A 20185-nucleotide genomic window follows, 5' to 3' on the forward strand; every position below is an offset into this window, starting at 1 on the left:
TACATTCTGTCTGCTCTTCTTGTTTTGATAAAGTCAATAAAGGACAGAGACGTGTGTGTGTGTGTGTGTGTGTGTGTGTGTGTGTGTGTGTGTGTGTGTGTGTGTGTGTGTGTGTGTGTGTGTGTGTGTGTGTGTGTGTGTGTGTGTGTGTGTGTGTGTTAGCTGAGTCATGGGTCTATTTCAACAGAAAATGGAAAAGATGATGACCATACTAAAATCAATATCCAGTTTAATCCCCATCCCTTTAATACAAACTTTCAGGTGATATTGCCAATAAAACCTTGTTATGTCATTAATACAGGTCTTAGTTTTAAGATATGGTTGATTTTGTGGTGGGGCCTTATGGATTGCAAAGTCAATCGATGTTGGGCAGTCGGCCCATCTGTTTGCACTCTATTTAATGCAAAATATTGCAACATCTTTTCAGATTTCTAAGAAATTTGCTGTTAATATTCATGGTTTTCAGACAATGATGTAGGCTGATCACTTGGTCCCTCTAGCACCAATATTGGGTATTCAAAGTTCATATTAAAATGAACTTTGGCTGAGGATTGCCATTCATGAATGGATCATGGACTGCAACATTGAGGTTTTCACGGAAACATGGTAACAACAGCGTCATGCAACAGCATGTGCATGTTTTGACATGGTTGATTTACAGATGATGAACGTGACGCAACGAAAGCGAGATACTATACATAATTGTAGATGACGTAACCTACGCAGTTGACTAATAAGTAAAGGAGGAGGATGTTTTCACAAATAGCAAACAACAGGAAATCAATTAAGAGCTAAATTAATGGGTGCAGAGCAGTAAACAGAGAAATGTTTTACTGAAATTCTATGAAAATTAAAAACAGGGGAAATATGAAATAAAGGCGTGTAATCTAATGTAAGCCTGTTTTTAAATAAAGGCCAGGGGCACTATTTCAGAATGTATGATGAGTGTAAATTTTTGTGTTTTCAGTCTCATGTTTGCAATAAAGTAAGTTATTCACATAAAAACATACAAAAGATAAGTTTTGAATGAGAGGGTGACAAAATCACATAAGCCACACAGTAAAACAAGTAAGAAGGCAAGTAGAAGGAATGTCTTTGTCCTCAACATACTGTAAATGAAAGATGAATTATTCTACCTCTGGAACAGTGAAACATTTCAGATTACGATGGATCTCAGTTGGAAGTTTGACAGCTATTATTTCTAAAGTGTAATGTCACCTTGGCGTGGACATAGAGTTGTGTGCTCTGGACTGAAACCATGAGTGATGTGTCCATCCAGAGATATGCGCTGTGAGATATATGGACCATGAGAGCTGATGGCTTGTGTTGACTTCGGGTCAAATTGACCCGTTTTCAATTTTTGTTTTATATCATAAAATATGGGACGTAGAAATAAGCGCTAAAAAGGTGTAGAAGAAAATGTTTACAATTTAAAACGTTGGAAAAAGCAAAAACAAACAAACAAAAAGTGTTTTTTTCAAGGTTGACGGGAAGACAACAAAAGGGTTAAAGCTGGATCTGCCCCAGCTCTCCATCCAGAAAAACTGATCAGCTGGGTCAGCCACTGTACGCAGCCTGTACTCTGACTAGAGGGCCAAGCATCCAAGCAGGAAGTTATGTCACACCTACACACTGGTGCATTTGTACTGACAACCATGTATATTAGATTATCATTTTAGCATAGCCTGTAAAAAATAATGGACAAAGCTTCCGGGCCTGAAAAGTGAAGCTAACATGAAAGGTGCCTTAAAACTGCATTCTATCTAATTTCCAGCAGTGGGGTGACTGCACTGGTTAAAAAAAGAAGTCTGTTTCTATAGAAGTCCGTGGGGAAATCACACTCCTTCTCACTTGATTTATTACCTCAATAAACATTTTCCTACTGAGTTATGGCATCAACAGCTACTTTCAAGTCTTCTTTAATACAGCATGATGTTAATTTTGTAAATTATGGTCCCATTTGTTTTAAAATAGACGAGGGGGTGACAGTAGCTCAGTCATTAGGGACTTGATTTGGGAACCTGAGGTTTGCGCTTCAAGTCCCCGTACGGAGTGTACAGAGTGTGGACTGGAGAGGCACCAAACCCCCAACTACTTGGGGCACCTGTTCATGGGCAGCCGCAGCCCCTTCACTCTGACATCTCTCTATTTGTGCATGTATGTATAGGTCTGTTTTTATGGATGGAGAGGTGGGGCAGCTCCAGCTTTAAGCCATCAGCTCTCATGGTCCATAGATCTCACAGCACATTTCTCTGGATGGACACATCACTCATGGTTTCAGTCCAGAGCACACAACTCTATGTCCCCGCCAAGGTGACATTACACTTTAGAAATAATAGCTCTCAAACTTCAAACTGAAATCCAAACCTAATCTGAAATGTTTGACTGTTCCAGATGTAGAATAATCTATCCATTTACAAGTATGTTGAGGACAAAGGCATTCCTTCTACTTGCCTGTTTTACTGTCTGGCTTGTGTGATGTCACCCTCTCATTATATCTGCACTAATGTGTACATGTTTCTATGTAAATAACATACTTTAGGACAGAGGCCTAGCAATGTTGCATTTGTGCTCCGTGTATTTCTGCAGTGGTTTCGGTTTTCCACCTCTGACATAGAGCAGCGTACAGCCACTTCTCTAGCTAAACTATTTGTCTCATTCAGAGACCAGAGACCCAAACGGGGCTCTGTGTCTGTCAGCAGAGCAACCACGTAATGTACAACAGACTATGGTGCAGGCAGATTATTTTCTGAAATATAGTGACTTTATTCTTGTAATAGCCTATTATCACGTTATTTTTCTAAAAATATCCCGACTCCTCCAAATCACAGAGAACACAGATATTGTATTTTGAATATGCACAAAGTTTTGGACAAGAGCAGAAATCTTGCTCAAACACATCTGAAATATTACAGTCCAGGGGTGAATAATTGTCATATGCACATTTAAGGAGGTTACTTCCCCAACAAAAGACGCAAAACAGGAGGGAGGAGTAGATTATGACTAGGCTACATGTGTGCAGACTCAGATATAATTAGAAAAATCTATCCAAAGTAGAATAAATAGTTGAAAGCAATACAGAATGCCTGAGAGCCTTACTGCAATATATTCCATTATGTTTTTATATTTGGATTGTAATCTATGTTTCTCTTTACATAAAGATATTTTCAGCTTACACTAAACTGAAAAAGGCTGTTGCTGCAATTTTGTTAATTTTACAGGAAAAAATACTGTTATTATTAGATGAGGAGCCTACAATCAAAATAATGAAGTTACTGTCTGTGTATATGTATTACCTGGGCTGGAACATGTTCACGTTAAAAAGCGTGTGCGTGCACAAGCACTACGGTCACGCGCAAAGTGTCCCGGTTTTAGTTCCGGGAAATCTGGTCACCCTAATTTAGTCACCTAGTAATTCCTTATTATTATTATTCCTTAAAAGCTAGCTAACTACCACTGGCGTTAGCTAGTAATTTAAGGGCAAGTATGTGGATTTTCGGTACTGCCGTACATGCAGATGAATGGTGGCAGTACCCGGATGTCTGCTTTTGTCCGCCGGGGGAAAACCTCCACTGGATGACTCGCTTCAGAAGGGTTGAAAATCAGCAACTTTCCCTCTTAAGCGTTTAGCTTAGCACAGTGCCACTGCAACCATAATGGCTTGTCATCCTCCCCAGTTCATCAAAAATTGTCACATCCAGTTGCAAAAACAACCCAAGATGGCGACGCCTGTATTCCCGAAGTTAAAGCTTCAACACGGCAGTCCACAAACCAATGGGTAACGTCACGGATGCTACGTCCACTAATTTTACAGTCTATGCATTTTAGCAGTCTATAGAACAGATTCTGCAATGCAATGCACTTTGTGATTTATAATACCTAACTGGGAGTGTCTAGAAAACAATAAATAACATACAGTATTATGTCCCAAATGGTCAGCCAGGCCTCTTTCATAAAGCACACATATGGAAACTAGTTTCATCATTAAAATATTTTCCCCCACCAGGACAAAGCTGTTTCTGCTTCAATAGATTGAGGGATTTATTTTTCAATACAAAGCGCCCATAAAACCTTGGAGGCAAAGGGAATATGTCTGACCTAAGCAAAACCGTGCCTTCAAAAGATTTAGATGAGCCTTTGAAAAGCTCCAAGAACACACCTTTAAAAAAGAAGAAGCTTTAATGGAACTCTATCAGGGTGTGGAGAAGTAGGTTGGACAGGGATTGGGGCTGGACGCTGCTGCGGAAAAGAAAAGATACAATTCTCTGCATGTCCTTTGGCCTGCCAGGATGTAGACAGTGATTGACAGCTGGCAAGTTGCCAAGCACAACAGACTACTGGGAGAAATATGGGTGACTACAGTAAACAACCACATGCTCACACAGAGCGACGGAAAAAATAAGCTCTGTGATCAAAACCATACTGTCAGGTTGGAGCCTGCAATATTTTATTGTATTTCAAAAGGTGGATACAGAGATGGGCAGTATTTTAATTAAATGTACTTACAATATTACTAATTAAAATAAGTATTTACAGTAATTTAAAGGCTGTCAAAATAACAAGTTAATAGGTTAAGAGTTAACCAATTAAATTTTTTGACGTACAATTAACGCATGCACGTTCTGTGATTTGGGCCTTGTGTCACTCCGTAATTTGGGAAATGAGGAAGCAATGCAGCACCATTGCACTCACCAGAGACTACTGGACTTATCTCAGTAATCACATTTACCTCGGGGTCACAGCACATTTTTTTTGACCCACAGTGGTATCTTCGGTTGCATGCTTTGACTGTTATGAAGATAGAGTAGAGGCATTTCGCTGACGCGTGTGCCGAGCACTTTCTCCAAGTAGCCAGACAGCGGACATTGAACATAAAGTCAGCACACTGACCACTGTTGTGCACGCAACATGATTGCAGCGGCCGGGCCACTCCTGTTTGAGCATATGCCTTGCGTCGCATATAGCCTCCACCCAGGGATGTATTGGGACAAAAGTTCGGCCCGGAACTTTGGAATGGCGCTGCCTTTTATTTCTATTCATAAAACAAGTGTATATCCAGCCCGGCACACTGCACTGCACATCTTTTCACTGTCTCTTTGCTGGTTCCTGTCCTCCTCCTCTTCATCCTTTTTCTCATGCTCATCACCACCGTGACTGGAGTCACCCTGTGTCTCAGCATCCCATCCACTATAGTCACTGGACTTGACTAATAACAATAGTAATAATAATAAACTGTTATACTTTGCATACTGCATTTATATGCAAAGACAATAACAAAATAAAAGACAAATACAATAAATTAAATTATAGGCATATATTAATGAGTTTAGGAAATCATTTTTATGATAATAAATGCCTTAACTATTCCCTCTTAAACCCGCTTTGACCTAATGCCCACATATTATTGCCCAACATGGCCAATAGTGCACCTGTCATGTCTCTGCTGCTGGGTTCTGCCTCATCAGTGCTCTTGCTGACTTGGTATTAACCTTGGCCTTTCCACTACGTAAAAAGGTTGATTAATCTTGCTCTAACTATAGGCAACTTTTTTTAACCTCATCTTGTCAGCAACCCCCTTTTTTCTCTGTGATACCATACATTTTGACAGTATTAAATTGACCCAGTCTGACGGCCAGGCCACACTTCCGTTTTGCGCTGTCAGCAGATGTGAGCCTTTATTTTCCCAGGTTAAACACAATTACATTGTTACATTACATTGTTACATTTAGCGGAAAAATGTAGTTGTACAATGTGTCAGTTGTTGTAATGCACGAGGTCCATTGATTTGTTAAGTTAACCTTCACAAGCGCAAAGTGGGACACTACATTGTGTTAGTGGGTCACTACACTACAGTTGCATTTAAATTGGCTGTCAACGGTTGCTTTGACTGACAGAAACACCCAGCATTTACTCCTGCATATAGGGATGGGCATGATTAATCGATGATCGATAATTGATTATTTAGAATTTCATTGATGACGTTAATTTGTTATCGATTAAACTAATACTGGTTGCGTTGCGTAGTGTGAGTCTTGAAGCAATTAAATTAATTTCACAGTGTGGCAGCAATTAAACATTTTACCACTCGGGGGCAATATTTGACTCCATACTCCGTTACCTGGCTGCAAGTTTCCGTTTTGATTTCAAAAATAATCATGAAGAGGACACGGCTAAATGTGGCGTGGGACCATTTAGATTTTTTTTAAACGACTTAGTTCACTGCAAACACTGAGATGCCGTGTATAAGTACAACACGGCCATGACTCACATGATGTAGCCTACCACTGAACAAAGTGTATCCGACCCTGGTTAATGTAGACCTGCAAGTTAATTGACATGGATATTGGAACCAGCATATCACATTTCGTCAGCAGACTGGTAGAAACTCAATACGAAGAACGGAATAAGGTTCCCCAGGCTGGCCAAGTTAGCGCGGATCAAGGTCTGTGCATCCTGGCAACGCAGCTGTTTTCGGCGACTGGACTGACGGTCACCAGGTAGTGGTCGCGTCTGACCCCAGATCATGTCAACATGCTTATCTTTCTCAACAAACATCAGTAGACTGGTGCAGAACTTGTAACTGAGTTAGCCTACTGGTTATTTTTTCTTAGGCTTTGTCCCGTGTCTTGGATAGTTTTGAGTTACATTCTGTTTAAGAACGCCGGCTCGCAGCTGCAGGTTCTGCTGCTTCAGAGAGCCGCAGCACAGCGCATATATCTATAATCTATATCTATAACCTCCAGTTTAACTGCCACAAGTTGTTCTTCTTGTAATTAAGATCTCATCAAGGAAAAACCCACTGTATTTTTGTATTTTCATTGCATTTTTAATTTATAAAAAGTTAAATAAATAATGAATTTTAATTTAAAAATAGTAAAGATTAATCGATAGTCGATCGTTAATTCTCCCGACGATCGACGAAGAAAATGTAATCGAATGCCCATCCCTACTCCTGCATTTGCAGCCTCCCACCTTCAATATATCCTTATCGGCCAATTCCAATCTATGATGTCGGAAATTAGCAGAACTCATCTTTTCAATGTAGGGGGGGTTGAGGTCAGACCTATATTGAAGCTAAATGCCTATAAATGTGATCAAATCAGAGTTGAAAAAGGAGGTTGCGCTTAAACAATGGAGATTCTCTGTCGTGACTCAGAAGAAGGCTTTGTGCTGAAACACGTCAACATTGATTTATTGTGATGTGAGCCTAATTAAATTGGGAACTTGACAGAAACCTTTATAATTTACACTTTCCAATGTGTCCAATGCCAAATAATATGTGATTTTTTTATGTAAATTAGATACAACTTTTTACATTACTCAGTCACAGCAGGTAACATCCCCCCCCCCATATTTGCATTTCTATTCACATATCTATTATTTTAATTTTTTTGGGAAGGACCTAAAGGCCCTGACACACCAAGGCGACCTACCTGGGCCGACGGTGAACGACCGTCACCATGCGTCAGCCTTTTGTCGCTGTCGGCAGGTGTCGGCCATCGGCCAAACAGGCCAATTCATCCAATTGGCTGTTCAGCTTGAAAACAAGAGTGAGGAAACCTCGGACAGACCCAGGCTCTTGGTTGGCGGCATCAGTCACTGCCAGTTTGGACACAGACACTGTGTGCAGTCACGGCTCTCTCTCTCGCTCTCTCTCGCTCTCTCTCTCTCTCTCTCTCTCTCTCTCTAGAAAGAGAGGATGGTGGGGAAAATTGTGGTAATTGTAACCTATATGTGGCTGTAATGTTTATTTTTGGTAAAATAATCGGCTGCACTGTGGTCTTCCTGTATTTGATTACCTGCCTGGCTAGACACTTATATATTATACACTTTGCGTATTGCAAGAAATAGAGGAGACGCCGAAACTATTGCTGCTGCGTGCGGGCCTACGCGGACGCTATGCGGATGCTACGCACCCAGTGTGGCCGAACAGATTGGATAACATGGGCCCCGAAATAAAAAATAGCTACGCTACGTTGCTATACGCTATACGCTGCACGCTTACGCGTGCGGTGTGTTCCAGCTGTGAGAAACCAGACACTTTATGCTGGCAGGTAAGAATTTATAACATGCATGAAGGCAGCTCTAGACCTTTGTGTAAAGATTTATAAAGGCGTCATGGATTACACATGCACTATGCATTTCAACAACACTGCCTTAGGAGGATTTGCAGCAAAAGATAGTAATCCATGGAGCATATTGTTACCCCATTCAGAATGGCATTCTTTGGATTAAGTAAAAACACAATTCTTTTAAAGCTGACTGACCATTTTCAAAAACTGAAATCAAAAAACTCTCACTCCATACTGTTTTCATCTCATTATTTCAGTGGTCTGTCAAAGCGATCCACGACCCCATTTTTACCACTAATATGTGTGCATTTTGTGGGATCTCTTTTTTGCCTGACTTTGTTCAAGCAGAGCAGTGTGAATAAACTGTGACATTTCAGAGGAAACTGGAAATCCTGGTGGCTCTCTGCAGGGAAGAGCGTGCAAAACCCCCCTGAAGAGAAGCTCAGTCCATCCAAGGGTCATTACCTAGCTGTGATCAGAATACATAATGCTTGTACTGCCAAGATGAAAGGCCTCGGGAGACGTCTGTGCCTTCTATTCCGCAGTGCATGTCCATCAGTGCAACGCGCTCTATTCATCACTGCATTCATCATCGTTTAAACAAGCTTCCTGGGTCGTGACTCTCTCCCAAAGCGCCACATTGTTGACACCGAGTGGAGTACATAACTACATATTGACTCTCTGCAGAGTAGTAGGGACAAAAAAGAGATTGGAGGATTGAAGGCTTGACTTTGGTTCCTACAAGTCAGTTGGTTAAATGAAGGACTCAATTACAGAGCCCCCATGGTAACGCGCCGTGAATGTGAGTCTCTCCACAGCAGCTGGGACATCAAAGTCCAGACTACCACCTATGAGGGGCTTCAGGAAAAGAACGCCAATAGCATGACACCTGGAGGACTCCTATAGGGAGAGGGAGAAATATGTGGTGCTCCCTGGGCCCATCTGTCACACAGCCTGGGAAACACACAGTGACATGAGAATGGCCATGGGGAGGGTCACACATCTATCCTCTGTATGTGTGCCTGCACTGATGATGACTGCATTGAAACTGCCCATAGTCAATGTTCTTTACCAATATTTTATTGCGACAAAAACCAAACGCGTAGGGAACTAATAATTGCATCACCAATTGATCTTTTATCATTTTTATTAATGATTTATTATTAATGGTTAAAGAATAAGGCTGGAGTTAGGGCTGGGCGGTATGGTCTAACATTTTTATCACAGTATAATTTGAAGCACAGACCGTAACGGTATACATCACGGTATATTCATTTTTCTTAAAATTCTAATATAAATACTTCTAAAGTGTTACATCACTGGCATGGCAACTGATTGGCAGCTATTACTGTAATATTAACTGTATTGTTAGTACATATTGCATATACATACTGCAGAGAACATTGTTTGTTTGGGTAGGTATTCAAGTTTCAATTTTGGGATTCTGATAGGCTATTGATTTTGTTTTTTTCAATACTGTAGAATAACAGAACCCTTATAAATAAATACTTTTAGTTAGTGTGTAAGTTAGTAATTCAAATTGATTTCTAAAGTGCTTTTCACAGACATAAGCCAGAAAGTGCTTTACAGGGCATAACACAAAATACAAGACAAGATAAAATGACCATGTGAGCATGTTTAAAAAGTACAAATTACCAGGTGCTACCAGGTTTTCCAAATGCCTGCCTGAAAGCTAAGTATTTATCTGCCTTTTAAAATGATCCACAAAGGCTGTAGACCATACTTTGAGTGTGTTTCAAAGTTTTGCATGAGCCTGACCATGCAATAGACTTAAGAACAGGGGTAATATGAGACCGTCTATTTGACCTAGTGAGTAGCCTCGTGCAGCATTCTGGATTGACTGAAGGCGAAGAAGAGCAGACATACTAAGTGAGGAGAAAAGTGTGTTACAGTAGTCAATGCAAGATGAGATTAAGGCATGTATAAGCAACTCAATATTGATAATTGAAACTACAGATCTCAGTTTACTAATGTTTCTTAAGTGTAAACAACAAGATCTGGTCCGCTGCTTAACATGGGTGTCGAACGAAGAGGATTAACCACATACAGTATTACCCCTAAATTACGCAGGTTGGAGAGGACAGCAGAGGAAAGAGGCCCAATCCATTGCAAGGACTTTTTTGGAACAACAACCAGAACATCTGTCTTATGGGCATTGAGTTGTAAGAATTTTTCTGCTAACCAGCCCCTAATAACGTTTTAACAGTCAAGAAGACTACATATAAAAGCCTTGCTGGGTTTAAATGAGAAATGAAGCCGGAAATCATCCACATACTGTATAACTGGTATGCAATATCAAATCTGTTTATGGTCTGACCCAAAGGCAGCAAATATATAGAGAATAACAGGGACCCCATAACAGAGCCCTCCAACACAGGACAATTTAGAGGAATCAACCAAGCCTCCAATAGAGATAGTAAAACTTCTGTCAGTGAGATACAATGAAAACCAGTATAAACCTATGCCTGATATGGCCACCCAATCATAGCATGCAGAACTAAGGTCAAGAAGTACCAACACAGAACAACATCCTGCATCATACAGTCATTAAAATATTGTTAAAAACTTGCTGTTTCAGAAAATCTGATTGAAACTTTTTTATAAATATTGTGCCTCTCCAACTCAGCAGTTTTATTTTTGTGATTGGCCAACACCTTCTCTAGGATTTTTGACAAAATTGGGAGATTAGATATAGGCCTTTAATTGTTCTGAAAAGCAGTATCTAAGTTGGTTTTCTTTATTATGGGCTGAATGGTAGCATGCTTAGAATAGGAAGGACACGTTTTGTGGACAAGGAGGAATTTACAATCGTTGAAACAGCAGGGCCAATAATTGGTAAAACCTTAAAAAAAAATAGACAAGATGGTATTACATCAAAGTACTAGATGATAGCTTAATTTTCCTAATCAAATCTAAAACAAATTTTAAACTGATTGGTTAAAAAAAAGTCCAGAACAGTTAGCAATTGAGAGGGGCTGGAATTGGGCAGGCAAGTCCCAGGATGAAATCTGGACCTAATAGATTTTTCGATTACTTTATCAATCAAGAAGGTAAGGAACTTGTTGTAATAATCTGTGGAAAACCATGGTAATGTAGAGAGTGGCGGTAAAACAATATTATTAATGGTATCATAAAATCTTAGGATTTCTTTTTGAAGAAGCAATTAAGTTAGCAAAGTAAGCAGTCCGCGCTTTCTTTTATTAATGCATTAAAATTTCCGCTCCTCACTCACAGGGCTGTTTGTTCCCTCCGCTCCCCCGCCTAAAGCCACTCCTGGCTGCTACGTTCAATATCGCTCCGTGCTTAACCCAGATTTCACTCTGCTCTACTTAAATTGCTCAGCTCTCCAAAAAAAGATAGAAGAAGAAGCTGCGTTGTATTTATCACATGAACAGCCTTCATGCCCCGAGCTTCGGCAGCAAAAAGTCAGCCGGATGACAGACACTTGCGGCTAGAGAGGAAGAGTGGGTGCAGTTTTTGGCCAACCCCTGACGATTTCCTAACCCTAAGTATTTTTGTTGCCTAAACTTAACTAGTTCCTTTTTATATTTTTAACTGTGTTTAAAACAGCAGCAGTTATGTTATTAGAATGGTCACATGATTAAAACTGCCACCGCGGTCAAGTTTTATGGTCAGGTGTTTAAAATGCGTGCGGCAGTATTTAGAACGGTCATCTATGTTATTTTGGGAGTCATTGGAAAGCGACCTATTGTCATTCTATGAGGATGTGTTGGCTGTTAACACTTACAACAGCACCATAATTACCTAAAAGTAATCCCAAACAAAAGCAGCATATCTTGCGATTTGAATATAATTTGTTAAAAACTACAGTGTGTAGAGGGGTGAAAACAGCTAACTAAGTCATAAAATTAAAACAAGAGAAAAACAAACCCCCTTTTTATTTTTATAAATGTGCCTTAAACTGAGCATACATGCTATATTGAGTATATTACATTGCTTGTACATATCAGTGTTTAGAGAATCTTGTGCAAATGGAGACTAAGGGCTGTAGGCAAACTTGCTAATGCTAGCGGCCTTGTGTAGAGTGAAGCCGCAGTTGTGGAAAGCTCACTCAAAGCAATAGGGAAACGTGTAAATTCACTCAATGCATTATGCACTTAATTAATGCAGGAAGTGAATTTCTGGTTATCTGTAGCCAAATGAAGATACTGTATTTGCTGTTTACATATCTGTGTTTTTATGGTCTAAGCCAGGGCTCTCCAACAGGGTGTCCGGGACCCCTAGGGTGTGAATGCACTAATGTCAAGCATCATAGAGAACAGCGCCATTAAAGTAGTAAATGTTGGTTAAGTGTAGTTGCTATAGTTTAACTCAATTGTGAAATGTGTTTATTTTATAGTAAAAGGTGAAATGTGTGTAATTAAAGTACCAGAGGATGGTAAATAATTAGAGAGAAACAGCACAGTGAGGACAAAGGATAGAGTGTCAGGTGAGATGGATGATAAGATAGTGGGAGACTGACAGACAGATAGATGGTTGAAATGATATTTGGGTAAACTCTGGCCTCACCTTGCCTCTCCCTGATTGATCACCATGTACATCTCCCAGGACATATTTTCAGCCACGGCTCCATGAGGCACCAGCAGGCTGACCCCTGGAAAACACACAAATGTGTCAACAGCAACAACTCCAACAACCTGACGGTGTATATGAAAATAAGCATGTAGGACAGCTTGTCCTACATGCAGGGGTTATGGGAATATTTATGAGAGCTTCATTTCACTTGAATGAACTATGGCATATCAAAGAATAAAGTGAACAAAACTTCCAAAGTGTTCCAATATAAATAAAAAAAATAAAAAATGAAACACGTATCTTAGCACATGGAAACACTGATTATCCTAAATATTTTACAGAGTGAAGGAGGATATAGCTGTTAGTTTGCTGTAGCACCAGGAGTTAGATAATTTTTTAACTAAAATAGTTACACAGGATTGGGCATAGTCATTAGCATCGACTGTATGGGATTCTGAATTACAATTGGCTGTTAATAATGATGTTTGCTTAGGTTCTGGTATGTTAATTGCTCTGAATGTCCTTCAAAATAAAAGTAGATTAAAAAAATACATAGATTGTCTTCCAAAACCTGTTGCCAATACAAATAATAAGTTGTATGTTTTCTGACCTGCTATATCTATGGTTGAGACTGTGCTCCTCCAAAAGTGTTTTAATCAAGCAGCAATTACGACTCATATTTACGACTAGTGGTTGTAGTATTTATGACTACTACTAGGAGCAAAGCAGGAGTTTACACTCTGGAGTTAAGGAACATTTCATCAAAAATGTCTAAAACTGACCAGTTATAAGGACTACCAAAACTTTTTAAAACACAATTTGTCAAGGCAGCCTGGAAATTATGGCACAGAATATGGAGGTGACTGCAGTAACAGTGTAAATTAACTTTGAGTAATCACAACAATTCTTTCCACTGAAATTGTGGTACTTTTAGGACCTGAATCAATTTAGTGTTGGTACCATGAAAGAGTTTGGTCAAAAAAGTGTCTTGGAACACACCAAAGCGACAAGACGTAATACGTCTCCATAACGCAATCTGTATTGTCGCCCAAAAATGAAAACTACTACTGCCGGCAGTGCCCGCCCCGCGGGCCGATTTTACATGTCAAATCGGCCAAAATGAAGGCGGACGGCCCCTTGGATGGAGGACAGCATGGAACACACTGAACAGACTCGAGTCACTGACCTCGCCAGACTGTCCAACGGCCGATTATCGACCTGGTGTGTCAGCGCCTTACGAATTCAAACCATGAGGGAAAGAGGTTTCAAAATGGCCGAGGGTCAAAGAGTCCGGAGTTCCCATTGGCTGGCGGAACCTGAACGCAACGGGGTTCCGTGACCAGCTGGCCGAAACTATAAAACTTCTCGTCACTCTCTCCTCTCTGTCTTCCACTGCATGCGAACGCTGCTACGGGTTGCCCTCCTCCGTCTTTCCACTGCAGCTCCGGTTGCTACAGGTTGACACATTTTTTTCGGTGTTCTTTTGGATCCTGAAGAAGCACGCACCTGGTGTTTCATTCTTGCAGAAGAGAAAACACCATTTTCTCATCGAGTCAACAATAGCTTCTTTCCTGCTCCCTTTGGGAGGGACAAACTTCTCCGTGCATTGCTGTTGAGCTAGCCGGATTTCGTTCTGTTTTACGTGGAATCTATGGACTAAACGAACGAGGACACACAGTAAGAAGTCTTGAGGTTTCTGGGCAGAGACATATAGTGTGTTTATTAATGTCAGTAATGCTAATGCTGCAACTTTGTTACAACATTGAATGTGATTTGATTTATAGGTGCTTCTGGTGCACGTATGGCTATTAATCTGATTGTGGGACCACCGAGTCCAATCTATTTCTATGAAAGCACCACTGATCACGGTGCATTGTTAATGTTGTGTTAAATAATGTAGCTTGTTTGAAACTGTAAATGCTACATTGCTATCTCCCGCCGCGGAGAAGCTACTGTACAAGTGAGGTAATATTGCCTCCGGTAATTCAGTCGAACCACCGGTACCGCGACGTGACAAGACCGTAACCTTGTAGCCCTGTGTAGAGACAAAGAGAAATAAACATCCCCTTGTTAGCAAGCTTCTCAGTCTCCGGCCATAACGTCACGTTAGGCCAGAGTCCTGAGTAAACGAGAGGGTGGTTATGGTCAGAACCTCGAAGATCAAGACTCCAAGCGTTTCTTTCTCTAAACGTGCTTTTCTCTCCTCTTTTACACTAACCAATCACACACACACAGACACACACACTAGCTAACAGCTAGCCCATAGCCACGTGGTGCTGCAACCAGCTCCACTACCTGCCATCTTGGGGTTAGATAGCCTTTCATGTACCCATTTTTGGAGTCTTTGTGCTAAAACTACAAGCTTCACATCTCGCAGAGTCTCATCCGCCATCTTGATTCTCACTGTGTCTCATCCGCCATCTTGATCCTCGTCACCTCCCCCTCCTCCTCTCTCTATCACACACACACACACACACACACACACACACACACACACACACACACCACATGTCTGCTTGTTGTTTTTGCATTTGTTGTAGTGTAACAAGTAAATAGGTTTATTGATTGAAGAACTATTGATTGACAACTGATCATTTGGAAGTTAAATAAATTCTATTATACTTTTTTTGGTGATTATTTGTAAATGTTGTAGTAACAGCTGGTTGAACAGGTCAGTGCTGGAATTTCACCCTTCTTTTGTTCCTTTCAAAGATACCAGATAAATTAATCAAATTAGGATCTGTATTTTAAAGGAAACACCACCTCTGAGACTGTTTTCACAGTTCAGTTATTGGTCCCTGATTCCAGGGTGGTGCCCCGTTTTGATTGTTTGTCAATTTAGTAAAGTTATTAATACACATATTCATAACTTTATTAATATTGATAAAACATATTTGATAAAATGCCAATAATTGAATCTGTACCCTTACCAATTCCCAACATTAGACAAGACAGAATCTGAAACAACTCAGTTTATCCCAGTCAAGGTTCACTTGATCGGCCTGAATAGAATAAATGGGCACATTAATCAATATCTGAATCGAATTCAGTTGTGAACTGTTTTTTCTGAATAAGACACTATCTAAAAATAATAAAGCAATCGTTTTATTTATTCTGATCTACCAACCAGCTCCCTACACTTTTGATTATGCAATATTTTTTAGGAAGCAAGTGGAGATCTCTGCAGAGCAACACTGCCCTGTCACTGTTGCCTGACACTATTTATCTGCTTCTGTGTGAATGGAGAGGCATTCACACTGAAGAGATGAGAGCATATAAAAGCCCAGCTTTACAAATACAAGGTTCAGAGGAGCAGAGTGGGAGATGACAGATAAAGATGGTTTTGGCAGCTTTATGGAAAGTGAATATTTTGTAATACCGCAGTCATCTCTGAAGTGTGCGTTTTAAGCAGTTTGTTTTCATTAAATAATCATTCTGTGTTACATGTAGTGGAGGCTGCTCAGCAGTGATGGAGAAAACTGAGAGATGTGAAAAATGTAAGCCAAGAGTAGGTCAAACAACTGGATTTATTGTGTTGTGTTAAAAGTATTGCGCTATTTAAAGGGTCAATTCATACAAATAAAAACAATGTATTTTCTCAGTTTCCCACAGCGGCCATGACAACTCAGAGCACTGCAACCTTAAGTACTGTAAAACTGCAATTGATAGCCTGAGCGTTGCTTCAATCCCTGAACTCAAACTCATATATTTGGGACAGGCATTTAGCTCCTTTCACATATAACTCCAGCTGAAAACTGCCAGAAAAAATGTGAAATACAATTAAATCGTTTATTTAAAGCAGTATTTATATTACTCATATAAAAATAAGGCCATTAAATAACATATCAATCATTCATTTAATCTAGCTCTAAGAGACAGAGAGAGAGAGAGACTGATACAGACAGAGACAGTGAGAGAGAGGGAGAGACCCTTGTCAAAAATAATGGTAGCCTAAAGCTGCCTACACACAGTGTTGGGCAAGTTACTTCCAAAATGTAATACATTATAGATTACTAGTTGCTGTCATTTGACAGTAATTAGTTATATTACAATATTACTGTCTCTGAATTGTAATGCGTTACACTACTTTTGCGTTACTTCTGAGTTACTTTCACCAAAATAACAGCGGAAGTTGGACTTGGCAGCTAGCTTGTGAATTTCACCGGATCAATAAGTCTCATCTTTATCCACTTTATTAATACATCATAGATTATTCATAATCTTTTGTATAATTAATATGAATATGCAAAGTAACTAAAGCTATAAAAAAAGATAAGTAAAACATACAATAGGCAAGTAGGAAAAAATGGAAATACTCAATTAAAAGTACCTTACAGTTGTATTGAAGTACGGCATTGTTGTAAAATGTTTATTTAAAGCACTTGAATAAGAAATTCATGTTGTTTAGTTTAAAACAGTCTAAAGGAAATGGTCAATAGTGTGATTAAAACTCACTATTTACATTATTTACAGTACTTGATTTACAGCTGATATGTGAAAAGGTACACAACCTTATTTGTTTAACAGTAATATTGTTTTACTGCGAACCGTCACAGGAAGTGCTTTTATTTTGAAGTAGCCTACACAGAAGTTGTCTGTTGTGTACTCTTGCTAGCATGTGTTGAGATGAAGGTGAGATGCAAAACGTGTCCGTCAAGCTTAAGTTTTTGGTGGTCATTCGAAGGCATTCCACTACAGGCATAGTTACTTTCCACCGCTGATAAAATGCAATGATATTACGTGTAGCAAGCCTAAACATTAATTCCCGACATGTTTCTATCTGTCAGCAGCTCGGACACACTGCTGTCCGCGCTGACGTATCGTACCGTTGGGACACAGATGTTGTCCGTACCGTCTCTGGTTGGCTCTGACCACTGGAATAGTGACCGGACAGCTCGGATGTAGAGAGTTAGAATAGAATAGGTAAAAGTTACATCCTTATTGTCCCTTAGGGTTCAAATTTGTCAAGTTGATCAATCCCTGTCCTTTACCTGTTATAGATAGAAAATAAACCAGTTCAACGCTGGTAACCACTTTCGCTATATTTCTTTGATGACTCAAATGTATGCTCTAGTCGATTTTGTGTTTTGACCATTTGTGAACTAAACCCTGTCTCGTTTACCATGCTTCATGGGTGTGACTTTTTTCAGAAACAAAGCATTAATGGTGAACATTTTTGACTGCTGCGACCCCGGATAAGTGGACGAAGATGGATGTATTTTTGACTTTATAAAATGATCCTCTCAAGTCTTGGCAATCAGCCCATATATGAAACAATAAGACATATTTTTCTTATACATAGGTTAGTAGGCTACTATTCTTTCTATTTTCTATTTATCACCTTAATTATTTCCTGGATTTTGTATCATCACAAATGTATGTAGAAATGCAGAAAATGGGATTCAAATCGAAAAATAATTCTGGCGGAAAACTGGCGGGGGTTTTTGTGTCACCCCTACTTCTTCAACCATTTCCATTAACAATTCAAATATACACTGTATTGGAACAGAAGCGGAAATCTCAATCAGACATCTCATAACATAGGCTTATTAAAGTAAAAAAAAAAAAAAGGAATGTTACTATTTTTGTTCCATAACACTAAGGTGACTTCAGTAATCTGCAGTAAAGTGCTGCACACGACTGGCTATTAAGTCTCTTGTATGGTGGTGCAGTCAGGCTGTTTGAGTGCTGCACTTGACAGCAGTGACTCCTCCACTTAGACCCTCAGCCTGAAAGACAACCGCAGGAGGCGGATTTTACTTCACCTCACCACACCGGCTGAGGGCCAACACTATGTACACAAGGACCACAGAAGAGTGCTACGGTTTGCACAGACTTTTGACAAACTTCTCCAATCGCTGCATTTGTGTGGGCGGAACATAATGAAAGCGTGAACCCTGTTTGCCTGAGAGAGCCTGTGAAGATGGCAATATAGGGTCTAAGGAGTGTGAAGATGTATTAATAGTGTGATATAGGATAGGGATATGCCTTCTTAGTAAAGCACAAACTTTGACAAGCTGAGTTACATTAATAATACTTATGTACATGCCTTATTTGTCTGTGTTGAATGACATGAAAAGAAGTTCAATGTGATATTAGATGAGAAAATCATCTAATATCACATTTAACTTCTTTTCATTTTCTGATAGTATCTGCTGGAGGCTGTGCAGCAAACATGTATGGTACTAAAATCTCCAACACATAATCTTGGGAATTGTTGGGTAGGATGGGGACATGGGTCAAATCTAATTTTGTTAAATAATTTTCTTCTTCTACTACTGTTCTTGTAAATAAATGGATCCATGATTGAAGAGCAAGACTTCTGCTTGTTTAAGTATTCCTTCTACAGATGGCATGGCCTTTAATCGAAATCGAAATATAGACCTTTGTGACGGGGCACATCGCTGTTGTCACGGTAGCGATGCGCTACCTATTTTATATCTCAAAGACTAAGTGAAGAGGTTGCCTGTATATGTTTGTTTGGCATGTCAATATGCTCTGTTACTTATCACACTGTTTTCAAATCATCTGTTAAACTAACCATTCATCAAATCCCCCACAGTATTCCCGTAGCTTTCTTGTGCACATATTTAACATTTAATACTGCGGTGATTTATATGCTATAGCTACATCCATCAATACATCATTCTCTATTGTTTAAGACCATGCCATTTACGGGCGGGCTTCAGGCTTATATGGACTGGCAGTGTCTGTTGCATGGGGAGAGGTTAGAGGAGACTAGAGGGAGGAGGACATAAGTCTGTTGGATGCCCTCAGAGTCGTGACATGTCTAAAGGTCAATTAGGAAAGTGGTATGTTTGGATAATGTGGCTATTTTTGACTCTCAAGTCAATTTACTTTATTTTCTTGAAAGTATATTTTTTTTGTTGCTTTCCTTAATTTTGATAATTTTGATATTATCATTCTTGCCTCCAAGGCCTTAATTGGGGAAAAAAATAATAAAAATCCCATCTTTTCAACCTCATCTCCGACTCATCCGAGTGTTTACACCTGCTCACGACTACTCATCTACATCTACCTTCAACAACCTTTAGCAGGCTGTTCTTATGAACCATTCATACATATTGCTACGAAAAGCAATTCACTGTAATTTGTATGTATACCACATATTTAAAACTGTATGCACCACTGCGGCTGTATAAGAGTGCAAAACGACGCATAGTGATGTAGTCGGGGTCAGTGGTTGGGTCTTAAAACACAATGCTTTAGTTAAATTAGTTAATTAGTTAAGATTAGCTTGAAAACCGGGTTAACAAGGGGGAGGGGAGCGGAGTGTCCTGGGGAAAACACAAAACTTTCATCTGGGAATCGCATGGTTGTGTCCTGGGGGGGGGGCTGGTGTTTTAATTCAAACCACAACCTTTTTTCTTTTCATAACCTTTGCCGTCGCGGTATCATGGTAACCTCTCCGGGAACCATCACCTTATTGTGGTGAAAAAGTTTGTGTTCGGAGCTGTCAACCAATCACCTTCTGGTAGTTAGTTTGGTCAGGGGGTGGGGGAAAACTCTGGACAAACCTGGTAAGCCCAAACGGG

At 39.9% G+C, this 20185-nt stretch overlaps 1 protein-coding gene across 5 annotated transcripts in view; it reads right to left on the reverse strand.

Annotated features, from left to right (window-relative positions):
* The window catches only part of unc5db (unc-5 netrin receptor Db), a 358970-nt gene that overhangs the window by 56052 nt on the left and 282733 nt on the right, over nucleotides 1-20185 (reverse strand). For all 5 annotated transcript variants that reach the window (XM_028577296.1, XM_028577298.1, XM_028577295.1 and 2 more), the window contains one exon: nucleotides 12624-12708. In XM_028577296.1, coding sequence (XP_028433097.1) covers nucleotides 12624-12708 — 85 coding nt within the window. The remainder of the gene's footprint in view (nucleotides 1-12623; nucleotides 12709-20185) is intronic.

Source organism: Perca flavescens, chromosome 5 (genome assembly GCF_004354835.1).
Source record: "Perca flavescens isolate YP-PL-M2 chromosome 5, PFLA_1.0, whole genome shotgun sequence".
Lineage (NCBI taxonomy): Eukaryota > Metazoa > Chordata > Actinopteri > Perciformes > Percidae > Perca > Perca flavescens.